The 20,713-nt window shown below is 41.6% G+C and overlaps 3 protein-coding genes across 4 annotated transcripts in view; 2 read left to right on the top strand and 1 right to left on the bottom strand.

The window, feature by feature from the left end:
* hectd4 (HECT domain E3 ubiquitin protein ligase 4) overlaps window positions 1-2,576 on the top strand; it is a 44,894-nt gene extending 42,318 nt beyond the window's left edge. Inside the window, exon 76 of one of the 2 annotated variants that reach the window (XM_030059396.1) lies at window positions 147-2,576. In XM_030059396.1, coding sequence (XP_029915256.1) covers window positions 147-283 — 137 coding nt within the window. In that variant the 3' untranslated portion in view covers window positions 284-2,576. The remainder of the gene's footprint in view (window positions 1-146) is intronic. The other variant, XM_030059397.1, reaches the window with a different exon arrangement.
* Window positions 2,577-5,003: 2,427 nt separating this feature from the next.
* LOC115365565 (L-serine dehydratase/L-threonine deaminase) lies at window positions 5,004-8,178 on the bottom strand. The gene is made up of 8 exons (XM_030060640.1): window positions 8,083-8,178; window positions 7,547-7,699; window positions 7,185-7,224; window positions 6,946-7,085; window positions 6,646-6,737; window positions 5,762-5,989; window positions 5,524-5,648; window positions 5,004-5,197 (listed from the first exon to the last, which is right to left on the bottom strand). The coding sequence occupies exons 2-8, from the start codon at window positions 7,697-7,699 to the stop codon at window positions 5,004-5,006; spliced, it is 972 nt and encodes a 323-aa protein (XP_029916500.1). The 5' UTR covers window positions 8,083-8,178.
* A 6,150-nt stretch (window positions 8,179-14,328) lies between these two features.
* LOC115365712 (tetratricopeptide repeat protein 28) overlaps window positions 14,329-20,713 on the top strand; it is a 179,501-nt gene continuing 173,116 nt past the window's right edge. Inside the window, exon 1 of the mRNA XM_030060838.1 lies at window positions 14,329-14,597. Coding sequence (XP_029916698.1) covers window positions 14,391-14,597 — 207 coding nt within the window. The 5' untranslated portion in view covers window positions 14,329-14,390. The remainder of the gene's footprint in view (window positions 14,598-20,713) is intronic.

Here is a 20,713-nt window from a genome sequence, read left to right as displayed (position 1 = left end):
ACAAGCTTATTGTGTTCAACACTTAATACACAGTAGTTCAGTGGCCGCCCTCAGTTACATCAACAGCTGAAGGAAACAAGCACACATAACAGCACTTATGACAGGTGATGTATCTTAACACACATTTTTGTTTGTTTGCCTTCCAGGTCAGCCAGACTCACGCTACATTCGCGTGGAGACCTGTATGTTCATGGTGAAGCTGCCCCAGTACACTTCTCTAGATGTGATGCTGGAGAAACTGCGTTATGCTATCCACTACCGCGAGGACCCTCTCAGCGGCTAGCAAGACTTGACACCACCACTTCCCCCATTTGGCCCCCCTCCCCTCCCTAACCTCTCTCTTTTGCCCACCTTCACCCAAACACTCTTGGGCCTCCCTCTAAGACAGCCCGCTCCAATCCTTTATGCTCTGCTGGTCCACGAAAACCGCAACCATTTCTTTGTTTTCCCCTTTTTTTGCTGATTATTAATGTTTTGCATGCATACCTTTGCTTCATTTGTACACATAAAGTATACGCATTTCAGGAGAACGTTTGATGCGTATTTTTGGTGGAATTCACGGGAGATTATCCCCACTAGTCCTGACACTGTTGACGGTGTCTGCTCTGGTTGCACTGAATTTTAGGATGGTGTTGAGGTACACAACTGTGATGCAGTGCAGTGCATACTCCTTTTGTTAGCCTTTTCCACCTCTCTTCCCAGCTTCCCCCACCCCACCTTTCACAAAGGGTTTGGTCCTTACTCCTCCCTAGGTTGAGTATTATGAGGTTAGGTCAAGTTCTGTGAATTAAATTCGGGTGACATCGGACCTGCACTTTAGAATTGCAAGTTCAGTTCATGTGCTCTGCCCTGTCTCTCTGTGATACTATTTTAATATTCAAATGAAACAGTTTGATTGTTCTCAGCAAAAAGACCTAGTCGCAATAGCTGAACTTTGCACTGTTGCAGGTTTTGCTAATCTCCTAGTGCTTGACCTAGCTGCCTCCTTCCAACTCTCGTCTGTGGGGGAAGCTCTGAAACATGCCTTTACTACAGGTACCTCTTTCTAGAGAGGATGACACTGACTGTGTGTGAAAAGAGAGCCCAAATGATTTGTCTGATTTGTAGAATGAAGAGGTCTGGATCTGATGTTTGAGACGGAAGTGCGCCTACCATCAGAAAAAGGAACTCTATAATGCTGCCTATTTCTGACCACATCAGCTATCAGCAGGCAGGACTTGTGAACAAGTGCTGTATAGGATATAATGTAGTTACTGCCTGTAAAAAAAAAAAAAAAGAAAAGAAAAGAAAAAAAAAAAACGAACTGCTAATGGACGAACTAACTTATCTGCCTATATAAACAGTGAATATATTTTATTCAAGTCTCTGAAGAGAGGGTATTTAAGTCATGTAAAAAGTCATATTAATCTATTAGTTTATGAAATTGCTCTTTGATTTTAAATATCTTAGTAGCTGTGGCAGCATGGTAGGTCAGGTAGACTTGAGCTTTACCTGGATGCCAGGAGAGCCCCGCTGGTTGCAGGGTCTGCTGTACTTGCATTTCGGGTTTGTGAAACCTGCGTTGCTTTGTGAAATGGGAGGGAGATTTTGTTCTCTCGAGCTGCACTGCTTGTGTGCTACTGCTACTGAATGTGCAACGAATCCCCCCCTGCCCCTAACATACACAATCCACACACACACACACACACACACACACACACACACACAAATGTACACACACATACACACACACACACGGGGGGGGGCAGCGGATTATCTTCAATTCTGCCTTTTTATGAAAGAACAGGATTCTGCTGTTTTTTTTTTTGTTTGTTTGTTTGTTTTACCCATAACCAAATGTTTTAGCTGTGTAAAAAAAAAACAAAAAAAACTTAGCAAAACAAAATGTAAATAGACTTTTAAGTTATGTTTGATGGCAGTTTTTATTAATTGCTAATTCACTTCACCTTTTAAGTTTTGTTTTTGGTTTGCACTACTCTTCCATGAAAAGAATCTAAAATGAGCAAACTCGGTGATGTCTGTTGGATATCCAGTTTGTTGGGTTTTTATTTTTTACGAATTTTGAAACTACCAGTAATCTATCACCTTTGTCTTGTACTCAGATGGATTCTATCTCTTCTACTCATGGTGAAACATGTTTTCTTGTGTGAGTAAAATCGCCATTTTACTTGGATAGAACTGATGAACACAACAGACATCAATGGTTGATATTTGACATGTATTGGATGGTTGAACTGCTTGCAAGTTTGGTTTAGGTTCTGTTCTTTTGAAGGGTATACCGCTGCTATGGGGACGCTCTATCTCTCTCTCTCTCTCTCCCTCTCTTCCTCCTTTGGGGGAGGAGGGAAGGTCATAAAAAGGACATATCCATACAAAGAGGTGTTGCGATAAGAAAATGTGTGCTGTACATTTACTTGATATTTATTACAATTATTTATGGTTGCATTAACTTAACTTTTACTGTCTTACCTCTGCACATCAGAAACTTAACACATATCTAAAATGGATTATACAGATGTAAAGAATCAGATGGCGTTTGAGATTTCTGTGTCACAATAAAGAAATGTCTTGATGTACAAATGTGTTTGCTGCTTATCGTGCTTGGATCATTTTTTGCACGTTAAACTAGATGCTACTTTTTCTGTTCCATCTATCTGAATTCAGTTTTCTTGAGGATTTTTCCCAGATGTGTTGTATTCAGGCACAATACACTTTCCAGAAGAGGTTATATTCAAGTGGAAAGCTCCTTGACAGACACAAAAACTTGCATAACATTCTTGCATGTCATGTGTCCACACAGTCAATGGAAGAGTGTTGACCATCCTGAATAAAGACAGCTTTTATCTTCTTGTCTCCTTTTGGACACGCTTTTTATGTAAGGCCCGGCTCCCATGTGTTGTTACGTCACCGCTGCCAGTAAACCAGACACCTTTTGAGAGCAGGAGCAGCAAGTGCTGGGCTTGGCCAGTTCGAGCCGGATCTCAGTTGTGCTCCTCATTGACTCACCCTGTCCCTTTCCCTGTGTGACAAACTGAACCCCATTATGTGAGGCTTCATCAGTCAAATGGGAATCAATTAAAACTAAAGTTTTGGGGGAAAAAAAGGGGAAAACAAGAAGAAATCGATCTGGTTTACAATGTGGGATTCTTTATTTGGAGTATTTCTAGCAGATTAACCAGCTGATAATGTTTCATCCAAATCTTTCACTTTGTAAAATTCCCTATGGCTTGTGCATGTGTATCACACCTGACATGTTTGGGCCTCCCATACCCAGGCTCAATGTAAACTTTTATAATGCTCTAATTTGTAAAAAAAACAAACAAAAAAAAAAAAACAATTTCATGGCTAGAAAAATATGTCATGATGCATTTTTTTGGTTGTTTTTTTCCTTTGATATATATATATATTTTTTTTTTTTTTCTGTAGACTGTTTTTGTGCAAAGTAACAGTGCAAGAATTCCAGGAATGTTTTCGACATGTTGACTGGCTGAAGCCTAGAAGGGGGCAGACCAATCAGCTGCTGCTCACTTACGGCTGACTTTTCACTACCAGAGGCAAGGGCCGGACACCCCTGTTTTAATGACCCACAGACCAATCAAAGAGCAGGAATGGGTCACAGCCCTGACAATCTAGCCAATTGAATGACAGGAAGTTTAGTGCATTCAAGGAGTATATAACACTTCCTCTGTTGTCTCTCTGAAATTTGAGGCTGACCCATTAACACAGGTTCTTAGGCAACTCAGATGGTAATATTACAGCAGCAAAGCCATTTGACCTGCTGTTCAGATACATGGCAAGGTTACCTCTGTGTCATGTGATTTTAGCTGCTGGTTTGTCACATTTCAAAACATTACTGTCTACTTACTGTTATTTAATACACACAATGGATTGTAATTGCTCATGGATGGAATGCTATTTGAGAGGTTGGGAAGAAATGACTTATATCACAAGCTCGTTTGTGCTGTAGTTTAATGGTATGGGGGAAGACTTTTGACATGATGTGTTGTCTGAATAATCACAGTTCATTTGGTCCACCATGGCCATTGCTGTTCACCTAATACTGATTTAAGTGAGTATTCTGCAAAGGGAGGTTTAGCAAATTTTTCAAAATCAGTCTTGTGGATTCTCTGCTCTCAGAGCACTCTGAGGACAAAATCATAAGCAAAAAAATGTACTTGCATTTATTAAGAATTATAAACTAAAAGTACCTGGTTTAAGTTTTATAAAATTACATATACTTTACAATTGTAAACTATATGTAATTTTAAGACTGTGACATTTTAAACATCAGAGAAAATCTCAAGTGACCGCGGTGGCATGGCAGAATATCTAGAGCGGTTGTCTGATCAGAGGTTCCCGGTTCGATCTAGGGAGTGTGTTGAAGTGTCCTTGAGCAAGACACTAAACCCCTAACTGCTCCTGATGGGCGGCTTGGCACGATGCATGGCAGCCTCTGCCATCAGTGTGTTAATGTGTGTGTGTGAACGGGTGAATGCGAGGCCAACAAGGTGCTTTGAGTGGTCAGAAGATTAGAAAACCGCTATGGAAATGCAGTCCCTTTACTGAGAGGAGACATAACATTGAGGAAATATAATTTATTAATCCTTAAATACAAGTACAAAAGAACAACATACAACCACCACTAAACAGTGCATGCTAAATACAGACATTAATAAATCTCAGTATGTCAGCGTGATTCTTTTTTTTTTCATTTCTTTCAGTTCAAAGAGCACTTCTGCCAGAGCAGCAGTATTTCTCTTCAGAACTATCCCAACTCTTATTAAACTCTCTTTCAAAATTCCTTCAGCAGATTGTCCATCAGTTCGTCAGTCCCAGTGCTCAGGCAGGATATTGTTCACAGTCTGGAATGATTTGGCCAACGGGGCACGTCTCCTGCTCGTATGCTCCAAACGCGTTCAGGGATCTACAGTTGAAAGAATCCAGTTGATGGAGGAATGGAGGGATGGAGAAAAGGTCAGCAGGTCCCGGGACAGCCTGCCTGGCTAGATAACACCTAGCTGTTCCTTCAACCTACTGAGCTGCTCCATGCTGATGTTATTGCCACCACACACCACGATGACCACAGGGCCCAGGTGCTGTGCCAGCTTGCCCTCCTTCTGCAGCCTTTTGATAATGTCACAGTACACAGCTGCCAGGGCGGCACCGCAGGCAGGCTCCACCAGGATCTTCTCATCGTCTGCAGACAGGGGAGAGACAAAGGGAGATGAGCTTCAGGGATGCTTTTTGGCATGTTTGATTTACTGTGGGCAGGCCTTCGTGATATTCAAAATGTAATACAATGATATTGTGGCGCTGAAATATTGCGATATTCAGTATTACATTAAATTTCACATAACCCAACATTTCAAAAAAATAAAATAACTCTAAACCTAACCCTAAAGTGAGTGATTGACATACATGAGTATTGTAGAGAATATTGCATATGACCACACATATCGTAATATTTGATACCCCAAGCTTAGTTGTGGGTAAACAGGTGTTTGGCACACAGGTTATACTCACCAACAAAACGTTCGACGGCTTTAACAGCCTCTTGGTCTGTGACTAGTTCTGAGAAAACTGTGTGCTCGCCAACCAGCTTCAGAGTCTGTGCAGATACCCTCGTCAGGCCCAGTGTTGTAGCAATACTGGAGAGCAGAAAATAAGAGTGTCTCTTCAACATAAAGATCAGAAAGAAAAAACAGGCTGAGTAACAATGCTGTTGTTAGGGTGTTATGGCGATTATGAGTGGGTCTCATACCTGGTAATTGCAGGCAAAGTGACCAGCTCCCCAGCCTTCATGGCTGCATTGAGGCTGTGTGCTCCCACGGTTTCCATGGCTACGATGGGCACGTCAGCCCAGCCCGCACGACGCAGTCCCTCCACTACTCCGTTCAGCAGGCCTCCGCCTCCCACCGACAGAACTATCGCTCCAGGCTTCTCCTTCAGTTCCTCCTCCAGCTCCTTCACCAGAGACGTGTGGCCTTCCCTGCAAAACAAACCAAAACCCTGCCGAGTCAGTTTCCTGGAAAACCAACAGCCATTTATACTGTGGAGAAGGGGAAAAAAAAGATATGTTTAGTGTCAGCTCTGAATAAAGTTTTAATTTTGACAGACTGTGCTGGCAGAGAACTGAATTGTGTATTTTTTACTTTAAATGAAACTGTTTTTATCAGCTGCTAGCCATGCTCAGTGTAGCCCACATTTGTAATTATTTACTGACTGTTTGACTGTGACATCCACAAAGTAAATTTATCCAACATCTTCCAGGTCCAACAATCTGTAAGATGTTTTGCATTATCTGGCAGACCTCCAAAGTTAGCGCTAGTGGAAATGACTGAGATAAGACATGTCTGACATAACACCTCATTGAAGCTCATGCAACTGCTGTTATCAATAACACAAAAAATGTGTTTCTCTGGAAATGCACGATAACACAGATGTACAAATCAGTAATTTGCACAACACTTTCATTTCCTTTGGAGTGGAGCGGAATGTGTCTTATCACTCATCCCCTTTTATCTTCGGAGATAGATTACGGTGACAAGAACTTCTGCTCAGAGTGCAGAGCATTGTACAAATGGTATTGAACTGCAGGGGGGAAAAACTGTGAAAATGACAGACAGGTTTGAGACTGTTTCTCACCAGATGAGGGGATCATCAAAGGGAGAGATGAAAATCCAGCCGGGGTTGTTAGCTACAAGCTGCTGTCCGTATTCAATGCTTTCATTGAGAGCCTGAAACAGAGAAAAGGGCATGTTACCACTGAAACGACTTGTATTTTTAATATTTTACCATCTTCACCAACACCTCCCTTTACCTGAATTCATACATATATTTCCGTTCATGCTGATATAATGTAATTATTTCACTGAGATGTTTTCTAAAATCAGGCACATATTTGGAAACCATAACATATACATGGTGGATGCTGGATTAACAAACCTTGCCATGGATGATCACACTGGCACCCTCGTCCTTCAGCCTCTCCACAGTTGGACTGGGAGTGACACTTGGTACCACTATGGTGGCTGGTATCCCGAGCTGACGAGCAGAATAAGCCGCTGCCATGCCTGCATTTCCTCCTGTTCCGACCAGAATCATCAGTGATTACACACATGTTGCACACCGACAGCGCAAAGAGACATTAGTTTTTGAAATGCTGCCTTTGATGTGCTGCTTACCTGAGCAGCAGACGAATCGCTCACAGCCTCGCTCGACCCACTGCAAGACAAACCCAAGACACAACACTGTCAAGACCCCCACATGTTAAAGTCGCTGCTCCCCGCTGTATCTAGGCTGTAAACATGTTAGCAGAGCGACAGCAACCGAGTTCAGACTGGAGCACACCCTCTTAAACTGGCCTGTTCTGGTTGTTTTGGGAATATGCTAATCTTTTCTGACCCCTACTCATCACCACGGCCCTGCCTCTTCGAGTGGTTTGAACCACTTGTAAACAAAGACAAAACAGATGGCACCATCACCCTTGAACACTACACACATTTTCTGTGATCTCTTCTGCTTTGGACAAGAGGGAGCTACTCACTGTTTTGCAGAGGTGCCCAATGCCCCTGATTTTGAAGGACCCAGTGGGCTGCGATGAGTCCAGTTTGAGGTAAACTGAGGTCCCTGCCACTTTCGTCAGGGCAAGGCTCTCCCTCACTGGGGTGGCCACATGAAGAGGTCGCTGGGTCTTCATCTGATTGTGGAGGCAACAAGCAGACAACTTAATATACTTCAACAGTAAACAGCACAGGAAATGGTGTCAGTGATGTACAACAAAGGCATATGGGGCCAAGACAATCCAATATGCCCGTAGTGTTCTGTTAGCCCTAGGAAGCACCTGCTATGAGAAAAAAATTAAAACATCAAGCTAAAAAAAAAATGACCCTTGCAAGCATGTCAGTGTAATGCCAGGGGATGATAATCAAGCTCATTATTTCAATGGTTGCCTCTGTGTTGTACATGAAAATCACATCTGCTCTTTTTCATGTTGCATTAATTACCAAAGAACACTGACCAGAAAACAAAACAAAACAAAAACAACACACAAAACAGAATAGGACACATGCATTAACTCACCTGATCCAAATAGATGAGAAGGCAACCAGTTGAGAGGTTGTGTTGAATATGAAATGACTCCAAACTTTCTCTTTTCCTTTGCCCCCTGCCTCTAAGAGCATATATACCTACTGCTGTTGTGGGCTTGGCAGGGGAGCCCCCACTTGTTGACCAATCAGCGTTAAGCACTGCTCTGCCACAGGACAACTCCCATGCAGGAGCTGGTGGGGGGTGGGGTGAGATGAGGCAGGTTGGAGATGAATGAGATTCCACCGAATAAGGAGTTTCACCCCATTTTCTTTGGCAACAAGATGTTTGTGTAAGAAGAGTCAGAGTCTGATCTGATGTAGGGTGAAATATTCCTATTATGTGCGCTGACATGGCTGAGAGCCTATTTCTCGCAGGGAATGGGAGGAGAAGCGGCTGACTTTCCATTTCATGGTTGCACGGAAAGCACATTTCAATCTATTTTGCTTAAAAGAGATAACACCAGTTTTCGAGCAAAGTTTTTTCCCCCCCCACGTTTTCTCTTTCCAGTTATGATTTTATCCCTATCTCACCTCCTTAGAGAACCCATAGCTTCTAGGTGACAATTTTACACGCTGTCCCCTGCCTGCTCCTTTCCCCTCTAAAGGAGATGCAGGCGCTGCTGGCATTACCAAAAGAGTCGCTACTATTTTGGCTCCGATCCCCGACTACCAAAAGCGGGCTCGCCGCCTGTGGGACACCGTGAGCTGCGCCACTTTCAGGGCGGCAAAATGTCACACGGACGGCTCAAACCTGACAGATCCGGATCGGGACCTAAACATAAAGAAGGGTGTATGAACTTTATCGTAAAGTAGCCTACTTATAGGTCTGAGTGAAAATGCAAACAACTCAAAACTGGAACACAGTACAATGAATGCACCTATTTGGTAAAGACAGCCTTACAATGAAAGCGATAGCTACAAAAATCAGATTGTACAGAGAGAGAGAGAGAGCTGCAAGGGATATAGCACTGGACTTGAGACAACACAAATCGATAACCAATAATAGCTTAAACTATGGTAACAGTTGAGTTTAGCGATAATGGGGTTTTGGCTTTCCACAAATTATATTATGTAACTCATTTCAGTCTTTGAGTCGGTGTCCCAGAGATATATAGGCCTACACATGATGCCGCTGTGGCCATAATCAGCAGCTCAGCTCCTGAACACAGAGACTTTGGCTGCTGCAGGCACATCCAGAGCACAGAAGTGAAAGAGGCTTGACAGCTCCCTGTGATCCTGCAGGGTACTGTTTGGGCTTGATGCCTCCACATGCAGCTACACAACAGCCAGAGTCGGATCGTGCTATGAACATTTTCTTCTCAAAAAAGTTTTATCTCCTCAAGGGTTCAACTCTTCACTGACTGCAACATGCAAAAAAGGCTTCAGCTGCATCACGCTGCTGTAACTATCTTCTCCGCAAGTGCACGTCTGATTTGTGACAGCGTCGGTGAAAAAAAAAGCCCGAAACTAAAATACTCATGGTGTCTGCGGATTAAAATAGTAAAATAGGAACACGTACTAAAAATATATGTCAGCATGGGCAACTCCAGTAATCAATGGGACATACAAAAAATTCAATATAGACTAGTAACAACACATGCTATTTCCATGCTACAAAACATGTTCCTGAAAAATCAATGCAAATAGCCTATACGCATCACAAATTAAACACAGAGGCATTGGATTTCTGACATTATCATCTATTAGTTTATTTGTTCATTATTTATCTTATTTTTGTCATCACCTGAACAGTTGGCGAGGATGATGTGGAGACAATGGGTACCATCAAATGTACTGAGGCTATATTTCATCAAGACAATTAAGATGTCCATTAGGAGTCAATGGAAATAGCTTTCAGACAGCGCCCTCTAATGGTCATTAATACACAGCTTCTAAGCACGGTGACGCATCTCATTTCACAATTTAATCCTTTGACAGGTGGCATTAATCTCACCTGACCCACCTTGCGGCTCCAGTTTTCAGGTTGATATAAAATCTGCGTATTTATCATTATAATTAGCTTAGTAACAAGGCTACGTTATTTAGGTAGAGTTTTTAATAGTAGTGAAATTGTTTTAACTCTGGAAACACCTCAAGAGAAAGCTCGTTATCAAGAGTAGGTAAGCTAATTATAAATAGGTTTTTGAATATTTCGCTCGTAAAAATCCAGACTCGTCATCAAACTCGACGTGGCCTTTTTCTGTGAAACTACAATGGAGTACTGTCACGTTTTAAATTGTAAGTAAAAAAAAAAGGGGGAAAGTGTCTTTAATCCCTTAATTCCTGTCTCCTTTCCCCTAGCTTAGCTCCCACAGCCCCCGCCAGTCAAACCATGCCTCCCACCGCACAGTGCATAAGAAATCCACTATGGCAACAGGGGAAAAAGGGCAAGAAAAAAAGGAAAAGATTTGACAACATGGCGCACTTTCCTTGAGAAAAGTTTCTTCTGAACGCCAGGCAGCTCAGTTTTTTGCGGCTTTCTCCCCCAGTTCGTCGACACTCGCTCTGCAGCGTTGACATTTCGGATGAATTTTTGAACACCTCTCGATGGCATAAACAGTCCTGGCTGTGCGTTTATAAATCAACGAGGAGTGTGATGGGATGAGAGCGATAACCCGTTGCAGAAGCCAAAGCAGTCAGACAGGATGGAGAAGCAAGCGACACTGAAAGAAAAGGTAAATAGATAGTCAAAACAACTCATTTGCACGCAATCATGCGTGCTGCCATTTACTGTGGTTGCTTACATTTTTATTACCTCCTAAATAACGCGTTAAACTCCGCGTCCTGGGCAGGAAATACCAAGTGACCATTCCTGCGAAAACCTCGTAAAAAGATTTCTATCGATTTTCCAGTCATGCATACAGTAACTTAGCTGCTCACGAGTGTAGGCTGTCTTGGCCCAAAGAATAGGCGATAGTATGTGATATAAAGGTCACCGTTAGAGATCATAATGGTTATAAAACCCCTGTCACATTGATGTTACTTTATTGTTGCATGAGCAGGAGTGTGCCGTGCAAATTAAGATGCTATACAGTGGCCACAACACGTCTGCAGTTTGTGTGTATTGCTATAAGAAAATCCATATAACAACAGAAGTGTGAGTTTGGGTATATATAGCTCTCTCTCTCTCTCTCTCTCTCTCTCTCTCTCTCTCTCTCTCTCTCTCTCTCTCTCTCTCTCCCCTTATGATTAACTTGGTAGGGTGTTTTCTTTATTGGTCTACAGGGAGCCCGATTGGTCTAGGCTCTTATTATCTCCTTCACTCTCCACCCTTCCTGCCCAGTGCCCACATAGTCAGGCCCTATAGTAGTATGTTGTGCTAGACAAGACAGCACACAGTGAACCTTCCCCTGAAATCACACTGATTGGTTCCTCCTCGCTGGCTGGAGGTGTGCTAAGTCTGGAAATCCGCTCAAATCAGGAGATGCTTCTCCTGACATTTCTTTGTGCGTGAGTAATTATGTGGAAAGTGCAGTTAATTGCTTGAGTCCAGGTGTGGATGTCAGCCTGTTTGTCTCTTTCTGAAAGGTTTGTTGTCTCCCTATGTGGCCCTATGGCAACAACAACACAAATTCAACAATAAACACACCCTCCATAAGCAAGAAGTCCCACTAACTCAGGACATTGCAGCATAGTTTGTCAGTGGTGTATATATGATGTGCAGTCTTGCAGCATTACACCTAATCTTAGCAGTATCTTAAATAGTGTCCACGCATTGGTTGTTCTATGAATAATAGTCTGGGAAAGTTGCAAAATCATGCCCAACTAAAGCAGGAGAGCTATCCTTTCAGGCTTATTAGTGATTAGTATTCAGAGAATAATATGAAAATTTGTGTGTGTATGGGGGGAGGGGGGTGCAAGTAAAAGGGTGAAAGGAAACAAGTGATTGGTACAGCACTGTAGCTTGATGTTGACTCTGCTTGATACCCAAAGCCCTCATGTCTGCTGCTTCTACTCCCTCGGCCTCTGGAAGTAATTACCAAGCCTGCCCTATCCCAGAATTCACTCTGAGGAGGTGTGGTGAGAAAGAGGTATAATGGAAGCTGGCCCCAAAAATACACAACCCCAGATTAATTTCATGATTCAGTAACACTCAGCAAAGCATCCCTGTTCAGAGGGATTTGCCCTCTAAATAAAAAGATAGAGACTAGCAATCTGGTACCTCTAAGGTCCCTCTGTTGGAGAATAGCCCTCAGTGAAGCCACTTTAATTGGTGCAGTTGATACCTCAGTTAGTAATATGATAATAATAAAAATAATTGGTATTGTATTCAGATGTTTTGCCAGCCAATTAGTTATAAAGCATGACCTCTGTGTTGAGTATGAATAGACTAACAGATCACATCCCTCCTTAATGCTGTAAGGCAGGATTACACTGTAACGCTAAGAGAATTGCTATCAGTGCAAAGTAGGACTGTCACTGGTTTTTGGTGGGAGTCTAAAGCAGCGGTTCTCAACCTGGGGTCCAGGGACCCCTAATGGTCCTCACGGGAGTTCCAGGGGTTCCCCAGAAAAAAAGTAGGACTATTTTAATTTCACTGTTATTTCATTGACTAGAGGTTAGCCCAAAGAGAGAATATTTAAGAATTCTGTTAATAGTTTTCACACTCTTCACTGTTTATCTACCAATCTACAGTAAAGACACTCCCTGAGATCCCCGAAACGACATATCATCAAATATGGGTCTGCAGCCTGGTGTGCATCAACTTGGGGGTTCTTGACACCAAAAAGGTTGAAAACCACTGCTCTAAAGTATGGTTCATTGTCTAAACCACTGTGGGGAAAACAACAATGAAAAGCATGCTCTTTAGTGCAAACTGATTGGCTGCACACCTCTGGATTAGATTTTTTGTGGTCATGAGATTCATGATGAAGCAGCACTGGAGACAGATATAGAACTACTATGCATAGCTAATTCCGGGTTTTGCATACTAATTGTTAAGTTTATATGATTTGATTATTCTGTCATTCTGATTTAGAATAATTACAAATTACTAAATCCACCCATCCGTCCTTCCATCCATCCATTTGCTATACCTGTTTATTCTTACTCAGCGTCATAGAGGGCTGGAGCATACTCCCACTGGGTGGGAGGCAGGGAAATACCCTGGACAAGTCACCAGTAAATAATCAAATCTCAGTCTTTAATTTTGTCCTGGACAAAGAAAGATGCTGTCACAGAAAGCACAGGATTGAGGACAATGTTTCCCTCTCAGCTGAGCTCTAAACGGACTGTTGTGTAGTAACCAAATGTCAGTGTATTTTGAAGTTGTTGAAGGTTTCTGTGTTTGCATTGGCAGCAACCATCAGAATGGAGATGGTTGTATTTTGAGCTAAAGGGATGTGAAATATTCATAGCATCATGTTCCATATCCAGTCCCAGACCTTGAGGAATCTCACCTCTTACAGACACAATTTAGATTATTACATTGCCCCAGATTGGGTGATAGCGAAAATGAAACCATATCACATGTTTAGATCACATGTGCAGGTCTTTCTAATGAAAATGTACCTCTAAGAATTTTAGTCTTATTAACCTTCACACACTCAGACAGAAAGGGCTCTGTGCCAAACAATTCCACATAATATTTTGGAACCTTTCATTTTTAGTGTGCAATTAGGACAGTATGTATCAAAACAGATGAATATTTTGCTCATTATTATTGCTCATTAAGTCCTTTTCTTTTCAAATAATTCAGCATGGGATACAGGTTACTTCTGGTGAACTTTTTTGTGCTGCATCAAATAATTCTGACTGGGCTAATCTGTAACTTAGTACTTTTTGACACTGTCCAAATTGGAGGTGCTAGACACAGAACCTTAATTCAGTTTAAAAAAAAAAAAAAAAAGATCAAATTATATAGATTTTATCATCCCTGTTTTTTCGCACAGTTTTATTTACACATAATTTTGGTTGCTCAAATGAATGTACTTTTTCAGCAGCACCCCACTTTGCATTCATGTTGCAAAAAGTCACATTTTGGCCTCGTGTTATAACTACTGTTTTCTACTACTAGCAGCTGGTGAATAGCTCCATAGGGTTGGTTTGGGGTTGAGTGCCTTATTGTAAGGCATCCAAATGGCAGCTATTGATGAATTTAGTTTTGTTCTGCTGATCATTTTTGTTCATGTCTTACTGACTAGATGTGTCACATTTTGCAGTCAGTCTTGTATCTGCTCTTTCACACCTCTCTTTTCATTCCTCCAGTTTTCAATCTTCAGTTCTCGGACGGTTGGACGAACCATCCGGCGTGTAGCTGGAGACGAAGGGGTCAGATGTGGCCTCAGCAAAGCAGAGTTCATGGAGAAGGTGCAGCAGAGTAACGAGGCATGTCAGCGCGGCGACTTCCATGCCGCCGTACATTTGTACAGTGACGCCTTGGAGGCCGACCCGCAGAACTGCATCCTCTATAGTAACCGTTCAGCAGCCCTCCTCAAACTGGGACAGCACCAGGCTGCTCTGGACGATGCTGCAAAAGCCCGTGCACTCAATCCCAAGTGGCCTAAGGTAAGAGCTCCTGAGCAGCCTTACCTTAAAGATGCATGGGAATGGTAGACCATATGTTCTGGTCTGTGCTGCACCAAGGCAACAACACAACTCAGGAGGGAAATGGTTCAGATTTTTCAGTCCAGCTGGGCTCAATAACATTTTGTCTTCTGCAGAAGCTTTTTTTCCCTTTAGCCTCAGTGTAGAATAAGCTTCAAGATTTGTGCATTTCAATGAAGAATGTTAATTTGGAGAGGCTTTGATGTCCAGATCATGGCCGAAGCTCTAACTCCCAGTAACTAGCCTTACAGAATAAATTAAAGCCATTTTCAAAATACAGTATTTCTATTTTAGAAAAAAAAATACTTGAAGTAGTGCTGGGTGATAAGTAACACTGCTTACCTCAGTTAAAACCAGTTTAATAACTTTTGATGATGACCATAGCAGAGTTGGTCCTCAACAGATAATTTGCTCATTTTCAGCCTCGGTCATATCTTCTGAGTTTTTGCTGTGAATGAATGTGAATATGTTCAAAATTTTGTCACTTACTTCACCGTGGAGTCTGCCATATAGCTTCATTTAGACAGGAACACTGAGTCTAACACACACACACACACACACACACACACACACACACATTTCCAAGCGCTGTACCCAAAAAGCAATTTTGTTATTGTGCTTTCAACACAATAACACCAACACTCCAGAACATAAATTTAAATAGCTGCAAATGAACAATTATCACAACATTTCGGTTCTAATAGTCCATCTGATACTTTTTAGCGGTGTTGATACACTCTCTCAGTTACCTGGCTGGCTGCCTGGTTGCTGCTGTGTTGCGGTCATACAGGAATACATGAGAGAACGGTCTGTTGCTTTCTTTTGTTATTCTCAATTAAAGGTGGTAATAGTGCTGGAAAATAAGACTGAAATGATTTCAGTCACTCACTTTTTTAAACAGTTTTTACAGTTTTAATGAAAGAAGACCAACCCATTAAACATCACAGAAATAATGATTTTACCTATGTTGTGATGAAAATCAGTATTGCCCGATTTTACATTTCAGTCGTGATGATATTCTCAGCCTTATCACCCAGCACTAACTTTCATCACTCAGCATGTCTGCAGAGGATGTAGTCTATAAAAGTGGATATCTACAAGTAGAGGAACACTCATTTTAAAACAGAATCTAAATTCCAGGGGGAAAAAAAAGCAGGTGCACTCTTTTGTTCAGCGAGGTTCATTTAGTGAGGTGCTCTTTGGGTACAAGGTCTGTTGAGGAAAAAAACACACAAAAAAAACAAAAAACCAAAAAAAAAAAACAATGGTATGCTGAAGGGCACATCCAGAAAGTCCACACACACTCAGCACAGAACTGAAGAGCCTTTATACAAATGATTAATACATTTCTGAAGTGTTTTAATGTGACCGCCAAGTACTGTTGGACTACACTCTCATGAGGGATTGTGAAGCTGCTGTGCTTGGGTTGTAGCCGGTATGTTTTTAAACTGATTTCAACCATGTGAATAAAGGCTTTTTAATTCTAGGGTGAGTATGCCTCGGACTTTTTGGATGTGCCCTTCAGCATTCCATTGTTTTTTTTATCTTCCAAATTTCACTGGCATCATTTTTTTTTTTTTTTTTTTACCCTTGTTGGCATTCTGCTGGACGATGATCAATATAAAGTTTTCTAAGGTCTTGTCTGGGCTTTGTGGACTAACCTGCCATAGATTTCATATTACTCAGGCACACAGATCACTATAGGAGACCAATTCCTCTCAGAGACAGAACAGCATTGATTTCATGATTTAGCATCAAGAGATACTTGTGTGCTAGAGAATGAAAGATTGATGATAATAAGGTAGAGTGATATTGATGAAAATCCTTCATTGCCAATGATGGATCAAAGGCCCTGCTCTCTCTTTGATCTAAGGTCATGTTTCCATGGATATTCAGGTAGGTGTCCTCTACTCCAAAATGTGTCATTGTATTGGGTGTTCAGATAAAAGTCACTTGATATTACAGGGCTCATATTTTTCCGGCAGCACTGACCTCTGGTACAAACCTGGATTAGGACGGTCTACGCTGCAGCAACACTTAACGAAATATTTGCAGTTCTTGTCACGTTGGTCTTTCGATAATAATTTATTTATGTTGAACTTTGACATGATGACAACGTGATTGGAAAAAAAAGCCCTGTAGTATAAGCTTACTGTTATACTTTGAACTCATGTTTCAAATACACTCTAGCGCTTGCACTTAATTGTCCTCATAGTTTACTATATTTATTAATATTTGCCAGTTTTGAATGTACAATTCTTATTTAAGATGCTTCTCAATTAAATGCTCTTTTTAGTGATTCCAGCTTTGCCTTAAAAAACCCCTCCATAACAGCAGTCTACCCACTTTAATATTGTCTGTTGTCTCTTTGTAGCATCCCACTATTAGTATGGACTAACTAAGTGCTAGTGTTCATTTGGGAGAGATTGCATAACCCACTGAGATCAATGAGGCCAAACTATTAATTGAAAATCACTGCCAAAATCACTCCCTTCTCAACTCTTTATATGCTGTCCAAGTACAATGAACTCTTTGTTGGCTGACTGGGGGATGGTTGGTTTAATCTCTGCAGTCTTGACCTGCTTATTCTTGGATTTTGTGTCTGACAGCTCAGATTGTGATGTTAAAGTTAGTGTTCGCAGACTTTGTGTCGACGCGTAGCCTAACTCTCGTGTTTTAACTTTGTAATATGGTAATCAGGATTTAAGTTGTCTTTTCTATTGGCAATTAAGCAGAGGCTAGAGGCCTTTCTTTCATCAATCACCACTAGGGGTCAATCTTGTCAAACAGTAAAGTCAGACAGTGGAGAACTAAGGATTGGATTTTATTTGTTCAGAACAGGCATGCAACATGTTTTTACTTTTTATGGTTCTCAGGTAAGTATTCACGGTGCTTGACTTTTATCTTGAATGTAGAAATGTACTCATACACCGAGCCATGCACCCTCACAGCTATAACCTTTTCTACCTGATGATTGTAGAGGGGGAAACCAATGAGGATTAATTCTTCCCATTTTTATCTTTCATGTCTGAGCAAAGTACTTCTGCTGGAATTGATAATCTCTCTACGATGTGATGCCATCTGTGGTTGATATTTTCATTTCATTTTGATTGATCAGTGTTTATTCATGTGTGTCAGTGTGAATGAATGAACGCTGGGTTTTATTAAAACGTGTCATATCAAGAACTGATAGGTCAATCTGTAGTGACTTGTAATGGTGGCTTTGACACCCTTCTGGCGTCGCCCTTAGGGGAGGAAAGGTGTGGTTTGCGTAGCTGTATACAGTCCATCTGCTGTGGCTGGATGTTTGATGAAAGGATGGAGATTAAATCACGGGAGTGTGCTGGCATTTAGATCCTTTGTGAGTACATATTTATCATCAATCATGCCTGGCTGTGACCGCAACTCTGGATTGGCCCGTCAAACAGTGACAGGTTGGGCTGTGCCGCCCCATGCACCGCCGAGCAGCCCACCCTCTTGAAGCCCATAGCCAGCTTGTGAGAGGAACCCTTGTCTAATCTGTCAGCTTTCCCCCGCTGCTGTAAGTGCCAGAACACACTCTGTCTTTTCCTGAAAGAAGAAATAAAATGTGCAGTTTAACAACACAAGATAGCTCTAGGCCCTTTGTACCTCACCCTTTTACTGAATGCCAAAAAGCTTAAATGAGAACAAAATAATGTCATTTTGTAGATGGGGGGCACACATTTGTTTGTGTCTGCTCACATTTTTTTTTTTTTTTGTTTCTGTGTGTGAAACTGGGAGAAAAAGAATGAGTTGTGTGTACTCTGTTCCTTTGCCTATACTGGATTCTTTGAAAAAGTGATGATATCAACCTCTTGAACATCTTTCAGGACTTTTTGATAGCTATAGGTGGGTGCACTTATGCGTTAAATGGAACACACTGAACATTTGATATTTTGAGACAGTATTTTGTGATCCTGTGTTCATGCAGAATGTGGCAAGTGCTTTTTAGGGGTGTTGGTTTGACTGAGATGACAATTCCCTTTCTTGAGGGATTTCCTGCTTACTCTCCTCCTCCATCTGCTCCCCTGCTCTCACCACTGCTGTTCCAGTGACATGTTAAACAAACAGCAGCCCTCTCCGCTATCACTCCCATTCTCCTGCTGGAGCACTGACAGGAGAGTTCCCTGGGAGAGAAGAAGAGTGGCACTGCTGTGTCAAGGGAGCCATCTCTATCATTTGCGTACCTCCTGATTATAGGCTATGATGGTTCCTACCAAGGGTATTTTGTCTCTTTGAGTGTTTATTGCCAAAGTTGCTGATAACACCCACTTTTGCAGATGATTAAATCCATCAAGCCTTGTTTCTGAGGGGAGGCGGCGACACATCTTTTGCACTTACTGTAAACACTGTGTGCCATTATGTGCATACATTTTTCTTTTACGCCGCCATAAAAATGTCTGTTTACGTCCCAGTGGAGGGGCTTTGGGCTTAGCTGAGACAATGAGTGTTTGCATTGGGAAAGGTCAGGGTGTGTGGAGGGCTGAAATGGAGCTTTAATTAAAGCAGCATATCCAGCAATTGTGCAAGGAGTGGATCCTGACACCCTGACACGGCGTGAGCCTTTTCCTCCTACATGACTGGCTGATGTTCCTACCTGTTGCTGCTGCTGTGTGTGGAACAGGACGAAAAGGATTGTATGTGATTTGAAGACCTCATCCCCTGCCCCTCTCAGCGGCCCTCTGCTTTTCATGTGGATGAGAACCGCTGGGGTGTAATGCTCCCCTGTTGGTATGACAGTCTGTTAAACCAGCTCTCATCTGATCTCAGTGTGTGTAAAGAATAAAGAACCTGGCTTTTGATGTCATGTGGAGAGTGGTTATAGCTCTTGCGCCTTTCTTCTTGCTTTCATTCTCTCCATCTGAAATATTTATCTCACACATGGGGGTGACCTGTTCTATTACGCTGACACATGGCAAATAATGAACTGAAAAACCACAGTGCAGTAACAAAGCAAGCTAGGATACAGTAGATGTGTATTTGGAAGCACAGAATGTAGTATTTATGCTGACAGGCCTACTTGTGTTAATGAAATATTCTATTATAACACTATATATTATTAATCGAATTATTTTGCATAGCCAATGTATGGTTTTCTTTGTGTAGTTGTGTCTGTATTCTTTGAAATGGGCAATCAAACGGCTTGCAAAGGCTAAAAGAGTCAGTGCTCCTGTTTTGTGGATTTTTTTTTTTTTTTTTTTTTTTTTTTTTTTTTTGAGGGAAACATTCAATCTACACAAACATCATTCAGTATTTCCTCTCTGCCCTGCCCGGCCCTGTGCAGCTTTAGATTTCCTGTAAGAATAGTTGAGTCTGAAAACTCACAATGCTGATTATCTAGTGGCCGTTTTGATTACAGGGCTCTAGACAAAAGACCTCCTTATGTGAAATGAAAATAAAAGAAAAACATATATATGAAAATTTAGAGCCCTGGATTGAAAGACCTGGTTAGAGCTTCCCTTTGAGATACTTCTTCACCAGTTTGAACAAATTCACATGGTCAGTGAACATGTACAAGGAAGAGTGGTGATGTGGTGAGTGGTGAGGAATTATGAATCTTGGGAAGACTTGTTCTCTTTGTGGTTAGGAAGTGAAAGGGTGGGTCTGTGCTATGTGACAATTATTATTCAAGGTTTTACCTCAACTGGTTAATGCATATTTATGACTAGCAAGATTTGGTTTTACAACTGACTTGACAGAAGAATTGAGCAGAGCTCATGTCAACCTGTAAGCCTATTTCAATCATTAATGTTAATGCGAATAGCCATAGGCAGAGAAGAATAATTATAACATTGTGCAGAGGAGTCAGTTGTACCCCACACTTCCACCTATTCCTCTAAAATTCCTCTAAAATCTTGCTAAAAGCTTGTGTACAATACTGGCAATTCATTGGGTTACAGAAAAAATAGGAGTGAGAATGGATACAGTAACAAAACTGCTGCAGTGCATAGTGTCCGCTTCCTCTATTACACAGGTGATCCATATAGTGAGGATTTTAATACTTATAAAATAAAAAAAAACAAAAATAAATAGATCACCAAACATAGATCACCAAA

Source organism: Myripristis murdjan, chromosome 9 (assembly GCF_902150065.1).
Source record: "Myripristis murdjan chromosome 9, fMyrMur1.1, whole genome shotgun sequence".
Classification (NCBI taxonomy): Eukaryota; Metazoa; Chordata; class Actinopteri; order Holocentriformes; family Holocentridae; genus Myripristis; species Myripristis murdjan.
This window is presented reverse-complemented; position numbering and strand designations above follow the sequence as displayed.

What these genes read in the sequence shown, in the direction of transcription:
- LOC115365565 (XM_030060640.1), bottom strand. Translation starts at nt 7,699, where the DNA reads ATGAAGACCCAGCGACCTCTTCATGTGGCCACCCCAGTGAGGGAGAGC. An exon ending in TTTGATGATCCCCTCATCTG is followed by an intron (nt 5,990 to 6,645) that starts GTGAGAAACAGT and finishes TTTGTTTTGCAG; the next exon opens with GGAAGGCCACACGTCTCTGG. An exon ending in ACTTTGCCTGCAATTACCAG is followed by an intron (nt 5,649 to 5,761) that starts GTATGAGACCCA and finishes TCTGCTCTCCAG; the next exon opens with TATTGCTACAACACTGGGCC.